This window comes from Castor canadensis, chromosome 7 (assembly GCF_047511655.1).
Source record: "Castor canadensis chromosome 7, mCasCan1.hap1v2, whole genome shotgun sequence".
Lineage (NCBI taxonomy): Eukaryota > Metazoa > Chordata > Mammalia > Rodentia > Castoridae > Castor > Castor canadensis.
This window is the reverse complement of record NC_133392.1, coordinates 80,598,756-80,618,687: the sequence shown is the minus strand read 5'-3', so window position 1 is coordinate 80,618,687 and position 19,932 is coordinate 80,598,756. Positions and strand designations below refer to the sequence as shown.

Genomic DNA, 19,932 nt, shown 5'->3' with positions numbered 1-19,932 from the left:
AGCTTGTAACAGCCACAGGTCTTCTGCTGGGCAACCAGGTGAAGTGCTCCCCCTCTGGCCTGGGTAGAAGTGGCTGCAGGGCCTTCTGTAGTTCATCAAGGCTTGTTGTGGCAAAAAAAAAAAAAAACAGTCCAGTGCAAGCTGTTTACTGGGGCAGTGCCTTCAGGAGCCAGAGGCTTGCTTTGGATTCAAAATGACTGGTGCTGGCATAAGGGCAGTCACTCTGCTTGGGTAGCAGTCCTTGTGCTCAAGGACGGCCAGGGAAGGGTCTAAAAGCTATCAGTTAGGGAGTTAAACATTCCCAGCCCCCAAGTCTCAGCACATTTAAAGGAAAAATAAACAAAAGGGATGCCTACAATAAAGGCTTATGAAAATGAATGGTGTTTTAACTGTATTTAACAGTGCACTCCTGCCCAATGTCCCAGGTAGAGGCAGGTCCTACCATCTGTTTTTCACCCACACACACCTGTATCTAGCATGGGTGAGGTTGCACTTGATAACAGAACCCCCATACTAGTCTCAGTGGCTTAGCACAGGCCGTTGATGTACTGCTCGTGATACAGTCTGGCATCTCCAGGCCTGGAGAGTGACTGTCTACTGCCAGCTGGCCCTGTGCACAGAAGGGCCCAAAGTTTTGCAGAGCCCAGAGGTTCCTATGTCACTTTGCCTATGTTCTACAAGTCGGGATCCCCTCACAGAGCCCTTCTCACTGCAGGGTAGGCTGGCAGTGAAGAAAAAACAGGGATGGGCACATGGACTGGAGTGCATTTGTGCACAGACCTCACAGGGGGTTTCCAGGCTTTGGACCCTACTCATTGTCCAGTACAATATAGCGGGAGCCTGTGCTGGGTCCAGCAGCTGAGAGGGCAGAGAGAGGTGGCAAAATTACTCCAATTTTCTCTTTTTTTTTTCTGATGGCACTGAAGGTTGAACTCAGGGCCTCATGCTTGCTAGGGAGATGCTCTACCACTTGCTAGGCAGTCACTCCACCAGCTCTTTTTGGTGTTGGCTATTTTCTTCTTTTTCAAAACATTTTTATTTTTATTATATTATTATTGTACTGGGGTACATTGTGGCATTTACAAAATTTCTTACAATATATCAGTTGAAGTCACTCCCTCCATCATTCTCCTCTATTCCCCCTCCTCCATCCTTTGAGTAGTTTCAACAGGTCTCCTTTTCCATTTTCATACATGAGTACATAATATTTCTACATATTTACCATCCTACACCCTTTCCTTACATTATCACCCCTCCCACTGGTATCAACCTCCAGGGCCTGTTTTACCTTCCTGTGTGTTGGTTATTTTCAAGATAGGGTCTCATGATTTATTTGCCCAGGGTGGCCTTGAACCTTGATCCTCCTGATCTCTGCCTCCTGAGTAGCTAGGATTACAGGTGAGCCACTGATGCCCTGCCCCTTTTTTGAGGTGAAATTTAAATAAGGTTAACTATTCTTAACAGTACAGTGCAGGGGCAGTGTACTGTTACATAAGCATCACATCTGCAACTCACATTCCTGTTGCCCCAGAAGGGTACCTCTTACCCTCAACAGCTGCCCCTATTCTCCTTCTCCCTGGCCCTGGTAACCACCCATCAGTCAACTTCTGTCTGTGAATTTACCTATTCTGGATATTTAGTGAAAATGGACCACAATCTTCAAATTACTCACTGAGTAGCACGTGTCAGGATGTCATTCTTTCTTCAGGGTGAATAGTATCCTCTGCATGGAGGAATACACATTGATGTATCCATTTATCTGTTGATAGAAGAGGTGGGTGTTTTCTAAGTTTGGCTATGGTGAACAATGTTGCTATCTATGAGCATCCTGCAGAAATGTCTGTTCCAGACCCTGTTCCAGTCTCTTCCCTATATTGCTAGGAGTAAATGTGCTAGCAATTCTGTGTTTTGGTTTTTGAGCAACTGATAAACTGTTCTTCACAGCGGGGCAGGAGCATTTGACATTTCCATAAGCCATGTAAAAAGGTACAATTTTTCCACATTAATAGTTTCTGCTGTTTTTTATTGTTTTTTGTTTTTTTTAATTCTAGCATTGTCAGTGATCTAGTCCTATGACTGGTTGAGCATCTTCTCACACACTTATTAGCCAGTTGTGATCTTCTTTGGTTAGGAGTCTCTTCAAATCCTTTGGCCATTTTTTAACTGGCTAACTTTCTTGTACCACATACACTGTCATAGCTCCAGCAGGTGTGGAAACTGCTTTTGGTGACATCTCAGTCAGTGCCTGAGCCTAGATCACTTGTTACATGTGATGGCCTTGTGTGGGCATTGAGTCACCACTGCCCACTGGGAGGCTGAGGTTCTCAGAAGACCTGGCCTCTAAAGCTACACTGAGCACAAATGTCCTAGAAGCCATGACGTCACAGCTGATGATGCAGCCCATGCCCAGGATATCCTTGTGAAGGATGGAGAAGGGAGAAGGTGCTGGGAATCAGCAACCCCCACCCCCCACATGCACACCTGACAAGCAGCCTGGAAGCCCAGAACTGCCTTTTTTCCCTCAGCCTCAGTCCACACTCTAAAAATAACTGGGCAGATTCGCTCTAAGTTGATTACTGTAATTGCCGCTGTGATGTCATGCTGCTGGCCTGGAGCCCTATTCCAAAGATGATAGTGCGCAGAGGCCTCCTTTTCTGTGCCCCCCTCTAGAGACCAGCATGAGTGGGAAGGCCTCCAAGTGTGGCAGGAGGCTTTTGTGGGCCTCAGCAGATCTGATTTGGACAGATCTGCTCTTTGTGTCAGATGGAAATCTCTCCTCTAGGACTGGACTTGTGCTTTTCCTTATTGATTCAGAGCCCACCCTGATTGCCATGGCACCCACTGTCATGCTTCTTGGCATGCTTCTTGGTTAGGAGGTGTAGTCTCGCACCAACTTCACATGGACTTACAGGGGTCAGTGTCTGAGCTGAGGGGAGTCTTGCATCAGTGAAGTGCTCCCGTGTTGCAGATGGGAAAATGGAGGAACCAGAGGGAAACGATGGGTCATCATTTAAAGACTTGGTGTTATGACATGGACATTCCCTTCTCTGCATGATCTCTTGAGCCCCAGCATTGGGTTCCTTTTTACTCCCGAAGTTGAAGCGTTCAAGGTATTGCACCCTGGGTCTCAATAACAGAGTCCAGATGCCAGAGATGGGCCCTCAGCACTGGTATACTCTGCCGTTCCGTGAGCCTCAGAGTCCTAGCTTGTCTGGCCTTAGGTCTGTGTGGAGCTGGAACCTCTCTCTGCCTCAGAGCCTCTGGGCTTCCTTCCCTTCACCCTCCCATCAGAGCAGACAGTCAGGTCTTCTTTGTGTCACTGTCCTTGTCCCATGTAGTCCTGCTTCTTCTCCAGAGACTGAGGTGGCCACCCTCCTGTTCCTTTCAGGCTATGAAGAAGACAGGTCTGGACTGCAAACTGTCTTTCCAGGTACCTACCCCAACCCTGACAGCTGCAGCAGGTTCCTTAATGGCTGCCATGGGCACATAGACACATTTATTTGGTCCAGTCATGTGTAGGGGTGCCACATATGGGAACTGCTCCCTCCAAGGCTGTCCCTTCCCTCAAGTGCAAGTTTCATGGCACCACTTGCATGAAGAAGCAAGCTCCATATGTGACTTTGCAACATCCATCTTCTTAAGTGTTCAGTGACACCAGGACCAAGCAGGGGTGGAGCAAAGGACCGCCTGATGCTCACTTAGTCTTCCCAAATGTAGGAGGGATGGGCACATGAGACCTCTAGCATCAGGTGGGCACCTGTGGGTGCTTCCTCCACACAGGGGACCATTATGGAGTCTACCCCTGGTGAGCCAGCACTGCTTTTCCTGGGCCTTCACACCACTTCACTAAAATGTTAAAACGGTAAGGAGACTCTTAGGGACATCTGCCTTGAGGTAGTAGATGATAACTTATGATGGCATTTTCAGCCTAGAACTACAAGCAGGTGAGTGGTGGCTCTGAGTTCCAGATCTTGGTGTCCTGGCTTCTCTGCTTGCTTGTGCACAGCTGTCACTGAGCAAAGACTGCATGGCCTGGGGTGAAGTACTTAGCCTTTCTCTGCCTTGGTTTACCCCACTGTAAGACAGGAATCCTAATATCCCTACCCTACTTCTGATGGCTGTGTTTGTTAAGTGGTTTGATGAATGTAAGACACTTAAAACAGCACTGTGGAAATTTCATTAGTGAATGTTAAGTATGCCCTGAAGGGTGTTGGGATGGAGTGGAAAAATGAGTAGGACCGTCTCTCAAGTCAAGAAGCTTGAGATACATGGCTGGCTGATTGGTTTAAATTAACCTGTGGACACCATCTGAATCCTAGTGACCTGCTGGGTGCAACTGCCCAGTCTACAGGCATCAGGGTCAAAATTGGTGCTATCTTGGTTCAGTTGCACCAGCACTGGGGCATAATGCAGTTGGCTGGGACCACAAAGCATGAAAGAGAGTCCTAGAGCCAAGGGGACTGGTGACCAGCACATGGTCATCCACGGGCTGCTTGGGTGGCCAGTTCTTTGCCAGCCAGGCCTTGCCCTAGGAAAGAAATTAATTGTAACCTAATTGGCAGTTCCCTTTGCATAGAAGCCGGAAGAAACTGTCAGCAAAGCTGGTGATTAAGTCAGTAGCAGCTGGGAAATCACATTTGGGTGGGAGCAGCCTTCGTCTCAGTGAGTCCACTGCAGCTGGGCTGTGTGGGTGGTGGCTGCAACGCACCCTGGGCAAAGCCTGGGGTCTGTGCCCCTCTGAGCAGAAGTCTGGATTTGTGTGCAGAGAACAGCCTTTGGGTGCTTGCTTCCCCCAATTTCCAATTGATCCCTAACCTCAGCTATACCCTAGACAACCTCCACAACAGGTGGAAGCTGCTGTGGCCATGTGAGGAAGAGCTTTACACTGCTTCAGGAACATACATGGGTGTGCGGTGGGGGGCTGTCTCCCAGGCCAGGGGCAGTCCCTGGCTCTTGTCCTCAATCCAGCTGATCTCCCAATCCACTGGTCACACTGCTGCCTGGGGGCCCAGTAAGACAGGTGTCTTGAAGATAGCTGTTCCTACTCCACATGGGGTCCAGACTGGAGGGATGATGTGGACAGAGCTGAGAGTTACACTGTGTGTGAAGTCTGAGCAGACAGGCCATAAGGGCTTTGGGCAGGAGCTCCAGCTCTGTGCTGGGCAGAGTGCTCGTGAACAGAAGCATGGGGATCCTCGGAGCTCATCCTAAGACGGCCTGGAGCCCAGGGTGGACCCACTGTCTGTTCCTTCCTGTGTGCAGGGCCCAACCACCTTGCCCTTGCCGTGTACCCAGCCCAGACCAAGATGGTCACTCAACCTCATGGTGGCCATAGTAGTACAGACCTCCAACTGAGAACTGATGGCAGCACTTTGAAAAGGAGAAATTTAAGCCTGGGACTGAGGCTGCACCCCATGATGGTGACTGGTGTCCTCATTGAGCACCCAGTGTATGCACTTAGCTGTCCATCCATCTGCAGAGGTTATTGTTTTCTTGATGGTTCTTCACAGAGGTTTAAACTCAGGCACCAGATTGTACAAGCTCTCTAGCTTTCCATGAAGGTGCCATTGACTAGGTAGTTGGCTCCCAAATGAGGCTCCCGTGTACTGTCCAGTTACTACGGCCTGTACCACGCCTTCCTTCATACCTGCTCCATGGCACTTCTAGTTGTGGGATTCAGCTACAGCAGGACAGGCCCAGTGTTGGTCCTGTGGATCTTTACAGCCCAGTTCTCCTTCCATAGCTAGTATGAGCCAAGCCTAGCAATACTGCTATTTTTTTTTAGAAGCCCTCAGCAAAGTAATGAGGGTGGTGAGCAGTGATAGCAGTTGAGATAGTAGAAGTGATGCTGTGGTATAGTGATAATGAAGGTGGTCATGGAGGTGTTGGAGATAGTGGAGATGATGATCGTGATTGTGATAGTGATGAGAATAGGGATGATGGGGATGGTAAAGATGGCGGATAATGGGAGTGATGGGGGTGTGGATGCTGGGGCTGGGATGGTGGAGATGGTGATGGTGGGGGTGGTGGATAATGGGGATGGTGGGGGTGGGGATGGTGGATAATTGAGAATGGGGATGGGAATGGTGGGAATGTGATGATGGATATGGGAACGGCAACAGTGTGGACGGTGGTGATGGGAGTGGGGTAGTGCATAATGGGGATGGTAGGAATGGTCAGGGTGGGGATGGTGAGAATGAAGATGATAAGGATAGGATGGGGATGGTGAGGTAAGCAGTAGGCACCAGCCTCTGTTCGAAAACTTCATAGGTATTAAATCAACTTAGCTCCTGACGGGGAACGCTCAGTCTCCTTGGGTGCAGAGGAGGAAACTGAGACACAGAATGCATCCCTTGACCAGGCGGGCACCCACACCCCACCACACATGATGCTCTCCATTGCCCCTGATCAAGTCCACAGACTTGCCTGGCACCCACAAGCCACCTCAGCCTTCCTCTTTGGCTCAGTTCTCCAAGTCCATGGCCTCCTGACCCTGTGGAGCCAGACTTCCTGCCTCCAACCAGCATCTGCCACCTGCAGCTCTGTCCTGAAGTGTCCTTACCATATCCTTTAGTCTCCTCTGCCCTCCAGGCCAGGCTTCCTTTCTCTCTTCTCCTTTCCCTGTCCTGGCTGGACACTGTCTGCTGCTCATGGCTGCTGCTCTCCTGGTGTAGCCCCACATCTCTGGATACCTACCCTCTCTGTGGTCCCTACCCTCTTCCTGTCTTCCAGCCAGGTGTTTTTCCAAAATGGGCAGTTTAGGTCTGCCCAGCCCCCAAGGGATTATTTTTAAACTGATAACAAAGACAGCAGCTTCATGGAAGCAGCCCCACAGGAGAGCACCCTCCATGCACCCACCTCCACAGATACACATGCTTCCCACACACATGCCACATGCATAGGAGGGCATGGCCCTGAAGCCCAGGTCCCCTCAGTACTCCCAGAGTTGTGCCTCCCCAGCTCAGGCCCACACTGGGGCCCACAGCCCCTGCTCAGTCCTAGCTTCAGCCATCTCAGAGGGACCTTCATGCAGATGGCACCCAAAGGAGGAGTCCTATGCCCTTTCTTGACTCCTCAAGACTCACCCCAAAGGGTTCTTAGCGTGGAAGGCCCTTCTGGTCCCTCCACCTGTACAGGTTCCCATTCTCTACCAAGGCTTCATCGTTTCAGGTGGGACAGGTGCATTGGCTCAGCAGGAAGGTGGGTGATGATGCAGACCCTACTGACACAGTGCTAACCAGGCCTGACCCATGTGGTCTGAAGGTTCCTTAGTCTGTGTGACACCAGGGAGGGCACACAGACTCGACAACTCTCCTGACATCCCTACCTGGCGCTGTGGGACTTCCCGTTGTTACCGGCTTGAAATCTAAATATTCTCTCTGAAAACCAGGAATACTCCATCAGGAGGGTCCATCTAGCTGCCTTTTCTTGGCTGGCAAGTATCCTGCCCATGAGTGGGGTCTGTGTGAGGTCAGAAGCCATGACAGTGTCTGTCTGTCTATCCTCCCTGGGCTTGGAGGGAAGCACTGCTTGCTTTGCTGCTGTCACTCCTCCCCTTGCTGGTTCTTTCTGTAGGGTCCTCCCTCCTAGGGGACCTACTAAGTCCAGAGGTGGAGCTAGGAGTTTCCTCACAGGTGCTCCTGCATGTGCCAGGGCCATGAGCACCAGGGAAGACACCAGGCATGCCAGTGCCACCTGCTAATACTACAGAGGCCCTCCTCTGAGGAATGGCCCAGGCAACAACCTGATCTCTGTGACCTCAGCTCCATCACCCTTGAACTTGGGCTAGGTAGAGTGCCTGGGAGGTTGGAATGGTGAGTGAGGAAGAGCAGGCCTGTGCCAGGAGCATCTGTCTGACTCCTACTTTGTTACCATCAGACAAGTGCCCGAGAGTGAAGGGAGCAGCAGCCACCAACTTTGGGCTGGAGCAGGGCTTGCCCAGTGGGAGTGTAGACCACAGCTACACAACCTGAATGGGGAAGAGGAGAGTGCTAGGGGGCGCTGGACATGTGGGAACAGGAGCAGGCTCCAGAAGTATTAGGAAAACACTTGGGAGAACAGATGTGTGGGGTAGCCGCCCCAAGCAGGTGTGAGGCCAAGAGGCCACAGAACTTCTGGGGTCAGAGACCACAAGAACTGCTGCACAGGTGGCAGTGAAGATAGGGAATGAGAAGCAGAGAAGGTCCCAGGCAGGATGTAGTTGGTCTAGCATGGAAAGCAGTGCCTGGTGGCTGTCCACAGGGCCCCTGAGTTGGCACTATGGCATATGTGGATAGGAGACACGAAAAGAGGAAGGCTCTATATCAGAAGGTGCCTGAATCTAGCCTGAGTCTGGCCTGCCCTCTCTATGGGCCTCAGATGGGTCCCTGCTATCCCAAAGCTGTATGTTCCATGCTGAGCCTTGTTCTGCTGGGCTCAGGTACCTGCCTAAGGCACTCTTAAGCCAGAGCTGTATCATGAGCCACAGGTCCCTTCCCATGAAAAAATAAGATTGAGCCAAGCACAGTAGCTCACAACAATAATCACTACTTGGGAAGCAAAGATAGGAAGGAGTGCAGTTAAGCAATATCCTATCTCAAAAAAGAAGCTGGGTATGATGGCTCATTCCTGTAATCCACTTATGTGGGAGGCAGAGGTAGGAGGATAGCAGTCTAAATTGCTCCCCAGCAAAATCACAAGACCCTATCTTAAAAATAACTAAAATGACTCAAATGTTAGAGCACCTGCTTTGCAAGCACAAGGCCCTGAGTTCAAACCCCAATACTGCAAAAAGTAAAATAAAGCTGGGTACTGTGGTTCATACCTGTAGTCCCAGCACTTGGAAGGCTGAGGTAGGAGGAGTATATGAGCCCAGGAGTCTGAAAGCAGCCTGGGTGGCATAGCAAATTCCCGTCTCAAAAACAAAAAGTAGAATTGTGCTTTCAATATGTTGGTATAAGACAAATATAATCCAGGCCACTTTTATCATTATGTACTCCTCTACATTATTATTTCCTTCTTTTGATTTTAACGTAAGTTTAAAACTAAAACACTTTTGTGGGCCCCAGGTGCCTTGTGCTGCCACCTGCAGGGGCACTCAGCCATCAGGTGCACACAGCTGTACCTGTCACCCTCTGTACCTGTCAGGAACAGAGGCTGCCTCCTCTGCTTGCTCCCTGACCTCTCAGATCCCAGCGTCAAGGGTTAGCATAGGTGAGCAGGTCCCTCTATATGCCCTCAGATCTCCTGTAGGCATAGGTGCCATAGTTTTTGTAAGCAACCAGCAGCCAAAGTGGGAACTGCAGCAGAAGCCAGCATACCTGGACACATACCTGCCCTGTGGTACAGCCAGGGAGCAAAGGTGGGAGGCCAGATGGGCTTAGAACTTGAGGCATCTGCTTGGCCTTGGTGCCACAGGTGTGTTTTTAAAACTTGAGTTGCCCCTGTGAGAAAACACGGACGACAAAGGGAAAGCAGGGCTGGACTACATGAAAGTAAATATTTGCATGAGTCAAGGACACAATAAGACAGTGAAATTCCAGGGGTGTAACTGTGAATGGGAGAAAATGATTAATATCCAGAATCTATAAAGAACTCCTAAAACTCAGCAACAGCAAAAATACCTGATTCAAAAATGGGCAAAGCACTTAAACATTTCTCAAAAAAGTAAATAAATAAAAAGATATCCACATGGCCAATAAGAACATGAAAAGATTTTCAACATCATAGGAAAATACAAAGCAAACCACAATGTGATACTTCCTAACACCCATCAGGATATCTACTATAAAAAAAGAACAGAAATAAAAAGTGTTGGCAAGGAGGTGGAGAAATTGGAACTCTTGCACATCGTTGGTGGGAATGTACCATGCATAGCCACTGCAGAAAACAGTATGGCAGGAACTCAAGCCATGAAACATAGACTTGAGTGATGCAGCATTTCTACCCAAAGCATGGAAAACACAGTCTTGGAGATCTGTCCACACACCTGTGTTCACAGCAGTGTTATTCACAATAGCCACGTGACTATCGATTCATAAAGGAGTATATAAAATGTACCTACGTGCACTGAGGTATTATTTGAGCTTACAAGGAAAGAAAATGCTTTTTTATTTCTTTAGGAAGAAAATTCTTGTACATGCTACAGTCTGGACGACCTTGAGGACATTATTTCTAAGTGAAATAAGCCAGTCACAAGACCACACTGTGATTCCACTCATGGATTTTGTAGAGAAGACAACCTCGTAGAGATGGAAGATAGAATGGTGCTCTCCAGGGATGTGAGGAGGAGGGAAGAAGAAGTTATGTTTGAAGGAAACAAGAGTTTCAGTTTTACAAGGGAAAAGACTTGTGAGGGTGGACAGTGATGATGGTTGCAGAGGATACCGTTGACTGCACACTTAGAAATGGTGATAATGGTCAAGTTTTTGTTCTGTGTATTTTCCCACAGTTTCAAATAAGTTTTAAAGACTAGGGTCTTAACCCTCTAAATCTGTCATTTGCAATTGAACCTCACCTGCATTTTTCCTGAATGCAAAATTAATCAGTCTTGTGCAAAATCCACCTGCGACTGAGTCCCTACCGTCCACTGCACGTGGCCCCACCTGCACTTGTGTTCTGGTGGATGGCTACCAGCTGGCTGTGCTCCTAGGATACTTAGTAAATCATTTCCTGAGGTACGGTGAGTGGTTTTGCTCTCGGCCTGAGGCCTGTTTGCTCAGTGCCAGCTGCCTGCCTCATCAAGACCACTAACACAATGGAAGACACCATGAACATAAAGGGGCGGGGGCATGTCTCCAAGTGCTGACTGTCTACCAGGTTCCCAGCAGCACCTGCCTGATCTGATCTCACCTCCCTGACCCCTGACCTCAACCCCTTCAGCACCCCACCCAGATGTTGACCATTTCACATCATGGTCTGTGAAACTATTTCTTTACTAGTTTGTTCATTTATGGATATAGTTCTTGGCTCATCCATTCTCTCAGCTCTTAGAGACTTGGTGAGGTGTCTACAAGGTGAGCTCATGGGGAAATGGGGGAGGTTGAGGAGGCAATTTGGGGTAGATGGAGTCTAGAGGGTGCCATGACTGGCCTGGCTGCTCTGTGGCAGGTGGCCCGTGGGGTCAAGCGTGTCACAGTGTGTTATCTGGGCCAAGGAACATGGTGGCTTGGGCTGTGGATGGCTGAAGGGAGTTGGAACTGTTGCAAGGGGTGGAGGAGGAAGGGCTCCAGGTAACTCCAAGGTATATGGCCTGAACAGCTCAGAGGGGTGGTACCATGACAGGGAAGGGGCAGAGTAGGAGGAACAGGTTTTAGTGAGGAGGCGCAGACTGTCTTCCAAGACACACTGGGAGGTAGGAGAGGATACAGATCAGCAAGTAGAGGGTGTGCAGCTGGCCAAGGATGAGGTCAGGGTTGGTGGTGGGAATGTCATGGTCATCAGCATAGAGGGCACTTACAGGAGTAGCTGCTGTTTGCTGGGGAAAATTGTGGATAGGACAGCAAGGAGCTGTCAATGCTCATAGGACAGGCCTATGTACTAGTCCAGCTTTTATCACTATAATAGTATAACTGAGGCAGGCTGCCTTATAAAGAAAAGTGGTTTACTTTGGCCCATGGTTCTGATCTAAGGTTGAGGCACCACATCCAGTGATGACCTTCTTGCTTGCAGAGTCTGAAGAAGGTACAGGGCATCACATGGCACACATCCACCCAGGGAGCACACATACACATGTGTATGTCTGTCTGTTCTCTCTTTTTATAAAGCTACTAGGATCCAATTATGGGGCTCCACTTTAATGACTTCATGCAATCCTACCCACCTCTAAACACTACAGTCACATTAAGTTCCCACCCTCTTAACACCTCAAAACCGGGATTACATTTTAACACATGAAGCTTTGGGAGTCACACACCATACGCAAACTGTAGCAGCTGAGGTGGAGGAAGGCATCAAAGAGAATGAGCAAGCCTGGCTGGTGGAGTCACCGCGACGCTGGAGAACACCACCTATAGCATAGATGCGAGGTCCTGAGGGCAGCGGGGGCGGTGAGAGTGAATATTGGCAGCTGCAGATGAGTGGGGAGCTCTGAGCCACAGCCACAGAGGCTGACAGATCCAGAGTCATGCCTCAGAGGACAGAGACAGCAAAAAGAACTGTCCACCCAGAATTCTCTTCCCAGCGGGGTCGGGGAGACTGTTTAAAATTTTTTAAAAAGGCAGGAGAAAGGTAAGTCACGGGCTCCTGCAGCTGGAGTGGACCAGGGCAGGAGTGTTGCTAGGTATCCCATTCAGTGGGGCCGGTTTTGAGTTCAGCATAGATGTTCTGTAAAATATATTCTTTGCCTGTATCAGATGCTCCACTACAATAAAGAGAAAGTGTGAATGGAATGTTGGCTGGGAGTGGAGGGGTGGACAGTCATCCTGAGGATGACTGCCCTGCAGGCCTAGAGGGACCCCCCACAGGGACAGCTGGCCTCCTCCTGCCCTGGTCCCTGGGGAGGAGGCCCTGGGGTCTGTTTCCCATTCCCAGCAAGATGATTGCATTAGGAAATCGTCTGTTAAGGAGATTCTGCTGGGTCATAATAAAACTGTCATCTACATCGTCTGCCACTTGTCAAGGGCTGGAGTGGGGCTAGTTCCCCTGAGCAATGACGGGGTGGCTTCTAACTCCACAAAGTTCTGGATCACACCTTTCTTAGGATTCTTTTTTTCTCTTGGGAGTCCCAAATTCTGAGTGTCATGCAGTTGTCCTGGAGAGAATTTTAGTGTCTGGGGCCGCATTTATGTTTCTGTGCTGGGTGGCTGTGTTCCACACGTGACCTCTGCACTCATCAGAGCGGTCTGTGAATGCAGAAGTAAAGAACCAGGCAGGAGCCTGCCCTAGTCTGCTCTGAAGTGGTCAGAGGACAGCACGGCCAGCACAGAGGCATGCCAGTGAGTCTTAGGTGAGCCTTGTGTGGCTCCTGATGGGCAGCCTAGCAGGCGTAGGGACCAACCATGGACAGGGCCTTGCTTAATGAGCCTGTACTGAGAATGCAAGAGACCATGTGTGAGTAGGTGTACAACAGTGTGAAGATGTCTCTGCTTGTGCTTGTGGGGAACGTTGATGGTGCATCAGTGTGAAAAGGTGTGGTTTGCAGTGCAAGTGTGCAGCAGTGTGAGAGTCCATACACAAGACTGTGACCATGTGAGGATTTGTATGAGTGTCCATGCTTCTGTGTGTGAGGACGAGTTTGAGGCAGTGCTGTGTAATGGTTTGCATGAGATGAGTATGAAAGCATACATTTGTGTCAGTCTGGCTAGGAATCGGATTCACATGGCCGTTGGAGCAGGAGCAGTGAAGGGGTGACCTGAGCTATGGCAGAGCCATGTGGGACATTTGTGGCTGAGGGAGAGCACCAGGGAAGGAGCGCCTTCCATGCCTTCCGCAGCTGGTATTAGAGACCACTGGAGGAGCTGAGTTTCAGGGTCAGGGCCAACTCTCTGGCAGCTTAGGAATCTGTGTCTGCGGGTTGTGGGAGGCTAATCACCAGGTTTGGGTGTCAGCAACACCTATGCCTGTTGTGCAGACACTTAGTAACTGTGAAGACACTAGTGGAGCATCTTCGGTACCCCCAGACCCTGCTCTGCTGACTTCCCAGGAGCCAGAAAGCTGTGGGGACAGGGGAAGGTGGTCAGGACCAGCCTGAGTCTGAGAATATGCATGCGTGGACAGAGTGAGTGACATGGGCTCAGGACTGGTTCCACCTGCACCCAAATATGAATGAATTTAACATCTTAGGCAGGTGTAGAACATCGGAAATGGTCTTGCCAGGCTGAGAAACAGGTACATAATGGAAGCAAAACCATAGCCAAGTGTCAGTGTGCACCACATGAAACCATCAGCTCCAGCTGGTGGGCACAGTCCAGGTTCATCTGGGAAGGTAATTTCCAAGGAGGCTCTATCCCCAGATGGACAGCACTGCACCCCATTGAATGCTGAGTCTCTTACCTGCTGGGATGGGAGGTAGGATGAGAGCAGACAGGGTCTTGGGCAAGTGAGCCTTTGTCTCCATTTCTGTCTCTTACACACCATGTGCACATGAGGATGCATACACACACACACACACACACACACACACACACACGTGTGTCACATGCACAAGCTGTGAAGGATCCAGGGTTCACTCAAAATGTGAGCACTGATGGGTTTTTGGCAGGCATGCGATGAGAGGCGGGACCCACGAGTCCTGCACCATGCCAGGGCACAGGTGCCCCAGGGAAGCAGAACCACAGGGAGCATCTGGGAGGTAGCATTAGGAATCCTCTTGGTTTCTCAGACCAGCAATACCACAGTTGTGTACCATAAGAGATGCACATGCTGAGGCCAAGGAGGTACCGTGGCAGAAGGCTGTGGATGAGGTGTGGAAAGGATTCTGTCACCACCTGACACCCGGGAGCTGGAGGCACAGGCTATGAAAGGCCTTTTGAGTCCTGCTGTTGACATGGCCAAGGTGCTGGGGCAACTATCAGCAGAGTAAATCTCAGCCCAGGCTAGGTAACCCTTCCAGGCAAAAATGTGGCAGCCGTGAGAGACAAGTGACCGGCAGGACCCTGGGCCTCCCAATGAGCTCAGCACCTGCCCTTCACCTGACTCCCACCATTACTCCCTGAGATGCAGGGCCTTCAGGCATGCCAAGCTGTCTAATCTTAGTCAGGTTTCTCACCTTCCAAGTCTCAGTGTTCTTGTCTGGAAAATGTGGCAGAGGGGGATCTGTACCCACTAATGTGTCTACAGTGAGAGGTTCTTAACACCCATACCCAGACAGAGGGGAGGCCTGTCTGAGCCTTTACTGGCTGCTCCCCTGTCCCCAGCACACCTTCATTGGTTCACAGTTGGAGAAACAGACCAAAAGGAGGCCAGTGTTGTGCAGAGGCCACCCATCCCCATGGTTCCAGACACCAGTAGCTCCTCCCTTTCATCCAGGGCAATTGACTGCATCATTTGTGGGGCCCTTTGTGCTGGAATCGTGCAGAATTTTAAGTCAGTGGTAGCAGAACATTACACCCAGTGTGAACCCACTAAGAGGAGCCCATTGGACTGCCTTGGCTGCACCCCTCGAGATCCACCCTGCATCCACCTCCTCGGTTCCCCCCCACCCCCGCTTGGACCATGTGTTTCTAACTAGAAGTGTCTTTGACAAGGAGGAGTGTTCCAAAGGCAGTGCCCTGCTACAGGGACCACCTGGGAGGCATTTTAAGTGCATTTAAGACTCTCTGGTCATAGTCATTGCCCGACCTGCAAATCCCTTCTGGCAGCAGAAAGCTTGGCCCCACATGATCCTGTAGAGCCTGGCTCTGTGAGATGAGGGCAGGTGGGGCCCCTCTTCCTGTATGCATAGTCTTTGTGCTGGGAGCACAGGCCTGTTTCCTCCCCCCACCCTCCAGTCCCTGCATCACAATGCATCCTTATACCAGGTGGGGTGTGCTGAGCCGGGCATCTTCCCTGACGGGTGTCCAGCTGCTCTTCTTCAGCTCCTGGACATCAACAGAGTCATCCCATGAGGCCCTGCTAAGGGCAGTTGGTTCCTATTGAGAAGACCAGGCCAGGGTGTGAGTCCCCAGAGAGAACGAGAGATGACAGACCTGTTGCTCTGTACAGAGGCAAGCTATGCTGGGGGGAAAGCTTGTGGATGTAGCCTCTCTGAGAAGGGGCATCCTCCTATAGGTGCATTGTGAGGAGAGCTGGTGGCCCTGGAGCAGCCCAGATATGTGACATCATGTGGGGTGAGAAAGGGTCCTGTCAGAGCCCAGCCCAGCCCCTCCATACATGGCATGGTGCCCATGGTATCACAAGGCCACCATCCTGTGAGGCCACTGTGAGCCGCATTCTTTCTTCTTTGTGACCAAAAGGGTCAGCTCTCCAAGGGACAGTCTTTAGACATGGCCTTAAACCTAGAGGCCTATAGGTTCTTGGGTCCCTGGCTCTCAGTGGGTGTTGGGCATGGCACCCACAGAGCTGCAGCCCTGCTGATACCCGGTCTGTGAGGGAGGCTGGTCATTGCCCTGACCAGGGCAATCCCAATGTTACCTTGCTAGACTGCACATCATAGGGACCACACAGCTGCCAACACCTCTCCATGGTGGTTGGCAAGGTACTGATGTGCGGTGGCCAGAAGCCCCTATGGGGAGCCATAAGCCATATCACCAGGATCCATCTTTGGGCTCCCCAGTGTTGGACCTTCTCCTGCAGAAGCAAGCCTGCAAGTCTCTGGAGAGGGTCCTAGCTGGATGGAGACCAACCCAGCGTCACAGAACCAGGAACCATCAGCTGCCCTTTCCCAGGACCTGCCCTCTGCCTGAGTCACGTGCCTTGTGCCAGGAAGCAGCAAGGAGCCATCCCTGTGGCCTTGTGGAGCTGTCATAGCCCGTGAAGCTGCTAGCCAGCCTTTCCATGCTCAGCTACTGAAGAGGTCATCCCTGAGAACCACTTATGGGAGAGGAGAGCCTTCATCCCCCTGGGCCAGTGAGGAAGAGTGGCATCTGAAAGCTCCTGCTGCAGTCCCTCAGTGAGACTCTGGGGTGGATGGGGCTGAAGGTGGCCCTGTCTTGGCACTCCCTCCCCAGAGTCCCTCAGTGTGACAATTTCTGGGCTCCCTTAGCTGCAGCTCCCAGCCTGCCACTCCAGTGGTCCTGCCCCACCCCCCTCCTGGCTTTCCCATCTGGTCTTTGAGGTTGTCCTTGAGGAATATTCCACAGTGCAAGAAGCTGTCTCATTTTCTAACTGCCTTGCCACTTTGGACCCCAAATGGTCTCACCTGTTCTCCCGCCTCACTCCAGTTGGACTTGATTGTTTTCTTATACCCAGAGGGGACCGTGACATCCTGACAGGCAGCCTCTGATAGAGCCTGGAAGGGCAACTGTGAGGGAAACAGGACCCAGGTGGAAATGAGCTGAGAGAAAAGATGGCTAGTTCTTGAGGGCACAGGGTTTCTAGCATCTGTTCTTTGTGTTAATACTTTTGTGCATTATAGTTTGAGCAATTTTTGCCTATTTACCCCTTTTAAAAATTCCTACTACCTTTTATTGTGGGAAAGTACACATAAAATTGGCCATGTTAACCATTTCAGGTGTACAGTTGAATGGTATAAAGAACATCCAAGTATCGTACAACCATCACAGAACCATCCACAGACTTTTCCGTCATCCCAAACTAAACCATTAAATGAGAATTCTCCATCCCTCCCCCCAGTCCTGACAGGCACCAGTCTACTTTCTGTCTGTGAATGCGACTGCTTTAGGTATCTCAAGTGGAAGAGTCATGCAGCGTTTGTCCCTTTATGACAAGCATAATGTCCTCAACGTCCATGTTGTATCATATGTCAGATGGCTTCCTTTGGAGGGCTGAAGTATTCCATTGTGTATGCTATCTGTATCGCACTTTCGTTATCCATTCATCTGCTGAGGGATACTAGGGCTGCTTCCACCTATGGCTACTGTAATTAATGCTGCTAAGGACGTGAATGTACAAATATCTCTTCAAACCCAGCTTCAAAACCTTTTGGGTCTATACCCAGAAGTGGAATTGCTGGATCCTATGATAATCCTGTGTTCAATGTTTTAAAACCACAGTACTATTTTCCACAGCTGCCATAACATTACATATTCCCATCAATGGTGCACAAGGTCTCCAAAGAGATTTTTGTATTTAAAAAAACATTGTATTGTGAAGATTATTGGGCATACACAGTCAGTAGGCCAGCACCATGAGCTCCTGCAGGCTCACCCAGTCATAGCTAAGCCGACAGCCAGCATCTTCCCGGTGGTTACACCTCTGCCCACATCTCCCTCCAGGTTTAGCTTTTCAGTTTTTTTAGGTGAAACTTACAGGACACAGGACATTTACATTCTCCTCCTGCCTCTCCCAGGCTGTCAATCCCATTCCCACCCAACAGTCTGATCTAGAATCATGCCATGTGTATTTTTTCTGCCTGGCTGCTTCAGCTGGGCATGATGTTTGTGAGACCCTCTCCTCCCAGGTGTGTGTGTGTGTGTGTGTGTGTGTGTGTGTGTGTGTGTGTGTGTGTGTGTGTTTATCAGTAGCTCATCCCTTTTCATTGTTGTGTAGGATTCCATAGTGTGGATTACTGGTTTGCTTATCCACCCAATGGAGGGCATCAAAGTTGTTTCCAGCTCTTGGTCCCTGCAAATAATTCTACCATTTATGGTTAAGTCATTTGATGAATGTATGCTTTCGTTTCTACTAGATAGTGGAATTTCTGTGTCATATGATAGGGGTAATGCTTAGATGAAGGTATGTTCCTTCTAAAGTGCTTACTTAGTTTCTTGTGACTGCTGCCCTGCCTGTCTGGCAGTGTCCTTCCCCTTGCAAACTCTGACTCTAGGTGTTTTGTTCAGAAGACTGTGCAAACTCAGCTCATGTGTGATTCAGGGCTTATCAAACTTGAGGAATTGAGAATGATTCCACAACTGTCCCATACTTCCTCCCCTTTCCTTCCTCCTTTTCTTTTTCTATTTTAATGCAAGGTCATTTCAGTCTGTGATTGGCTATACAAATAATTTTGTGTTCCTGTTCTTCAGACTAAAGGTGAGAAATTCCTGCTAAGATAAGAACGTAAATTTTTGTTTGTCCCTAAAGAATCCATTACTCCACCTTCCTTCACACACCTCCCTATCTTCCGCAGCCCCTCTGGGCCTCTACTTCTCAAGGGATGCTTACTGGGAGAGGCTGTTTGTGGACCAGCCAGCTGGCATGCCCCTGCTGTACGTCCATGCCCTGCGGGATGCCCCTGGGGAGGTACCCAGCTTCCATCTGGGCCAACATCTCTATGGCGCCTACCGTGCACGGCTGCATGAGAATGACTGGATCCGCATTCAGGAAGACACCGGCCTTCTCTACCTCAACCGGAGCCTGGACCATACCTCCTGGGAGAAGCTCAGCATCCGAAGTAAGGGAGTGACCCCACACTCACCTCTACCTCACCAAGCCACCCTTGGCTCACCTGCCAACTGAGGCACAGTGGATGGCATCCTCAGAGCTCCTGGGGGAGAGGGTGCAAAGGACAGGGTGAGGCTGACTTCCCTGTGAGGTGAGGGTGCCAGGAGTTTAGAGGCACTGACAGCCTGGGGCCTGCTGAGGCTATTGGAAGTTAGGAGAGCTGTGTGGATGACAGGTGCCCTCTCTAGTAGTGAGGTTAACAGGGACACACATATGGGGAGAGAGGGATTCTCAGAGGCTGGAAAGATCCCAAGGACTTGATTTAGCTGGTGATCTAGAAGTTGCTAGAGATGTGGCAGTTCCCAGAAAGTCTATCTTCCCAACTGCAGCAGCTGCTCTTGACCTGGTTGGGACACTGGCCTGGTCAAGTTGTGCGGGGAAGGGGATGGAGTGGGGAGGGGATTGGAGCAGAAGGGAGAGCCAGTGAGCTGCACAGAGCAGGGGTCAGACAGAGCTGGAATCAAGGCCTCATTGTGGCATGAAATGGTACCTGTACACCCAGTGGCTTAGCGCCTCCTCTGAGGCATAGCTTCACTGGGCCATTGCAATGGCCCTCGGTCCCAGTCCATGAGCAAGAGGCAGGCCATGTCATGTGCTGAGCCAGCACTACCCACATGGGCAGAATGTTGGATGCAGCTGCCAAGTGCAGCCAGGGTCCTGAGGCAGTGAACAGTTAGTTCCTATGGAGGCAGGCATAGGGTGTGTGGGCCTCCCTTCCATATACCCTAGTTGCCACCATCTTCTTCCTAAGCTGCAGTGAGGAACTGAGGAACTAGAGCCTCTGGGTAGGGTAGGGGCCAGGATGGAATTTGCTGTGGGCCTAAATTTCCTTGGAGGCCTGAGCCATCCATGTTTGGGCACTACCGGGTCCAGTCAGGAAAGAAGCCACACAGTGATTTGAACAGGAAAAGTTTGTGGAAAGAATTATTAACTGCAGCAGGTGGGATGGACAGA

At 50.4% G+C, this 19,932-nt stretch overlaps 1 protein-coding gene across 2 annotated transcripts in view; it reads left to right on the top strand.

Moving 5' to 3' along the window:
- Ret (ret proto-oncogene) overlaps positions 1–19,932 on the top strand; it is a 52,448-nt gene that overhangs the window by 6,979 nt on the left and 25,537 nt on the right. For both annotated transcript variants that reach the window (XM_074079475.1, XM_074079476.1), the window contains exon 2: positions 18,665–18,928. In XM_074079475.1, the coding sequence (XP_073935576.1) occupies positions 18,665–18,928 (264 nt within the window). The remainder of the gene's footprint in view (positions 1–18,664; positions 18,929–19,932) is intronic.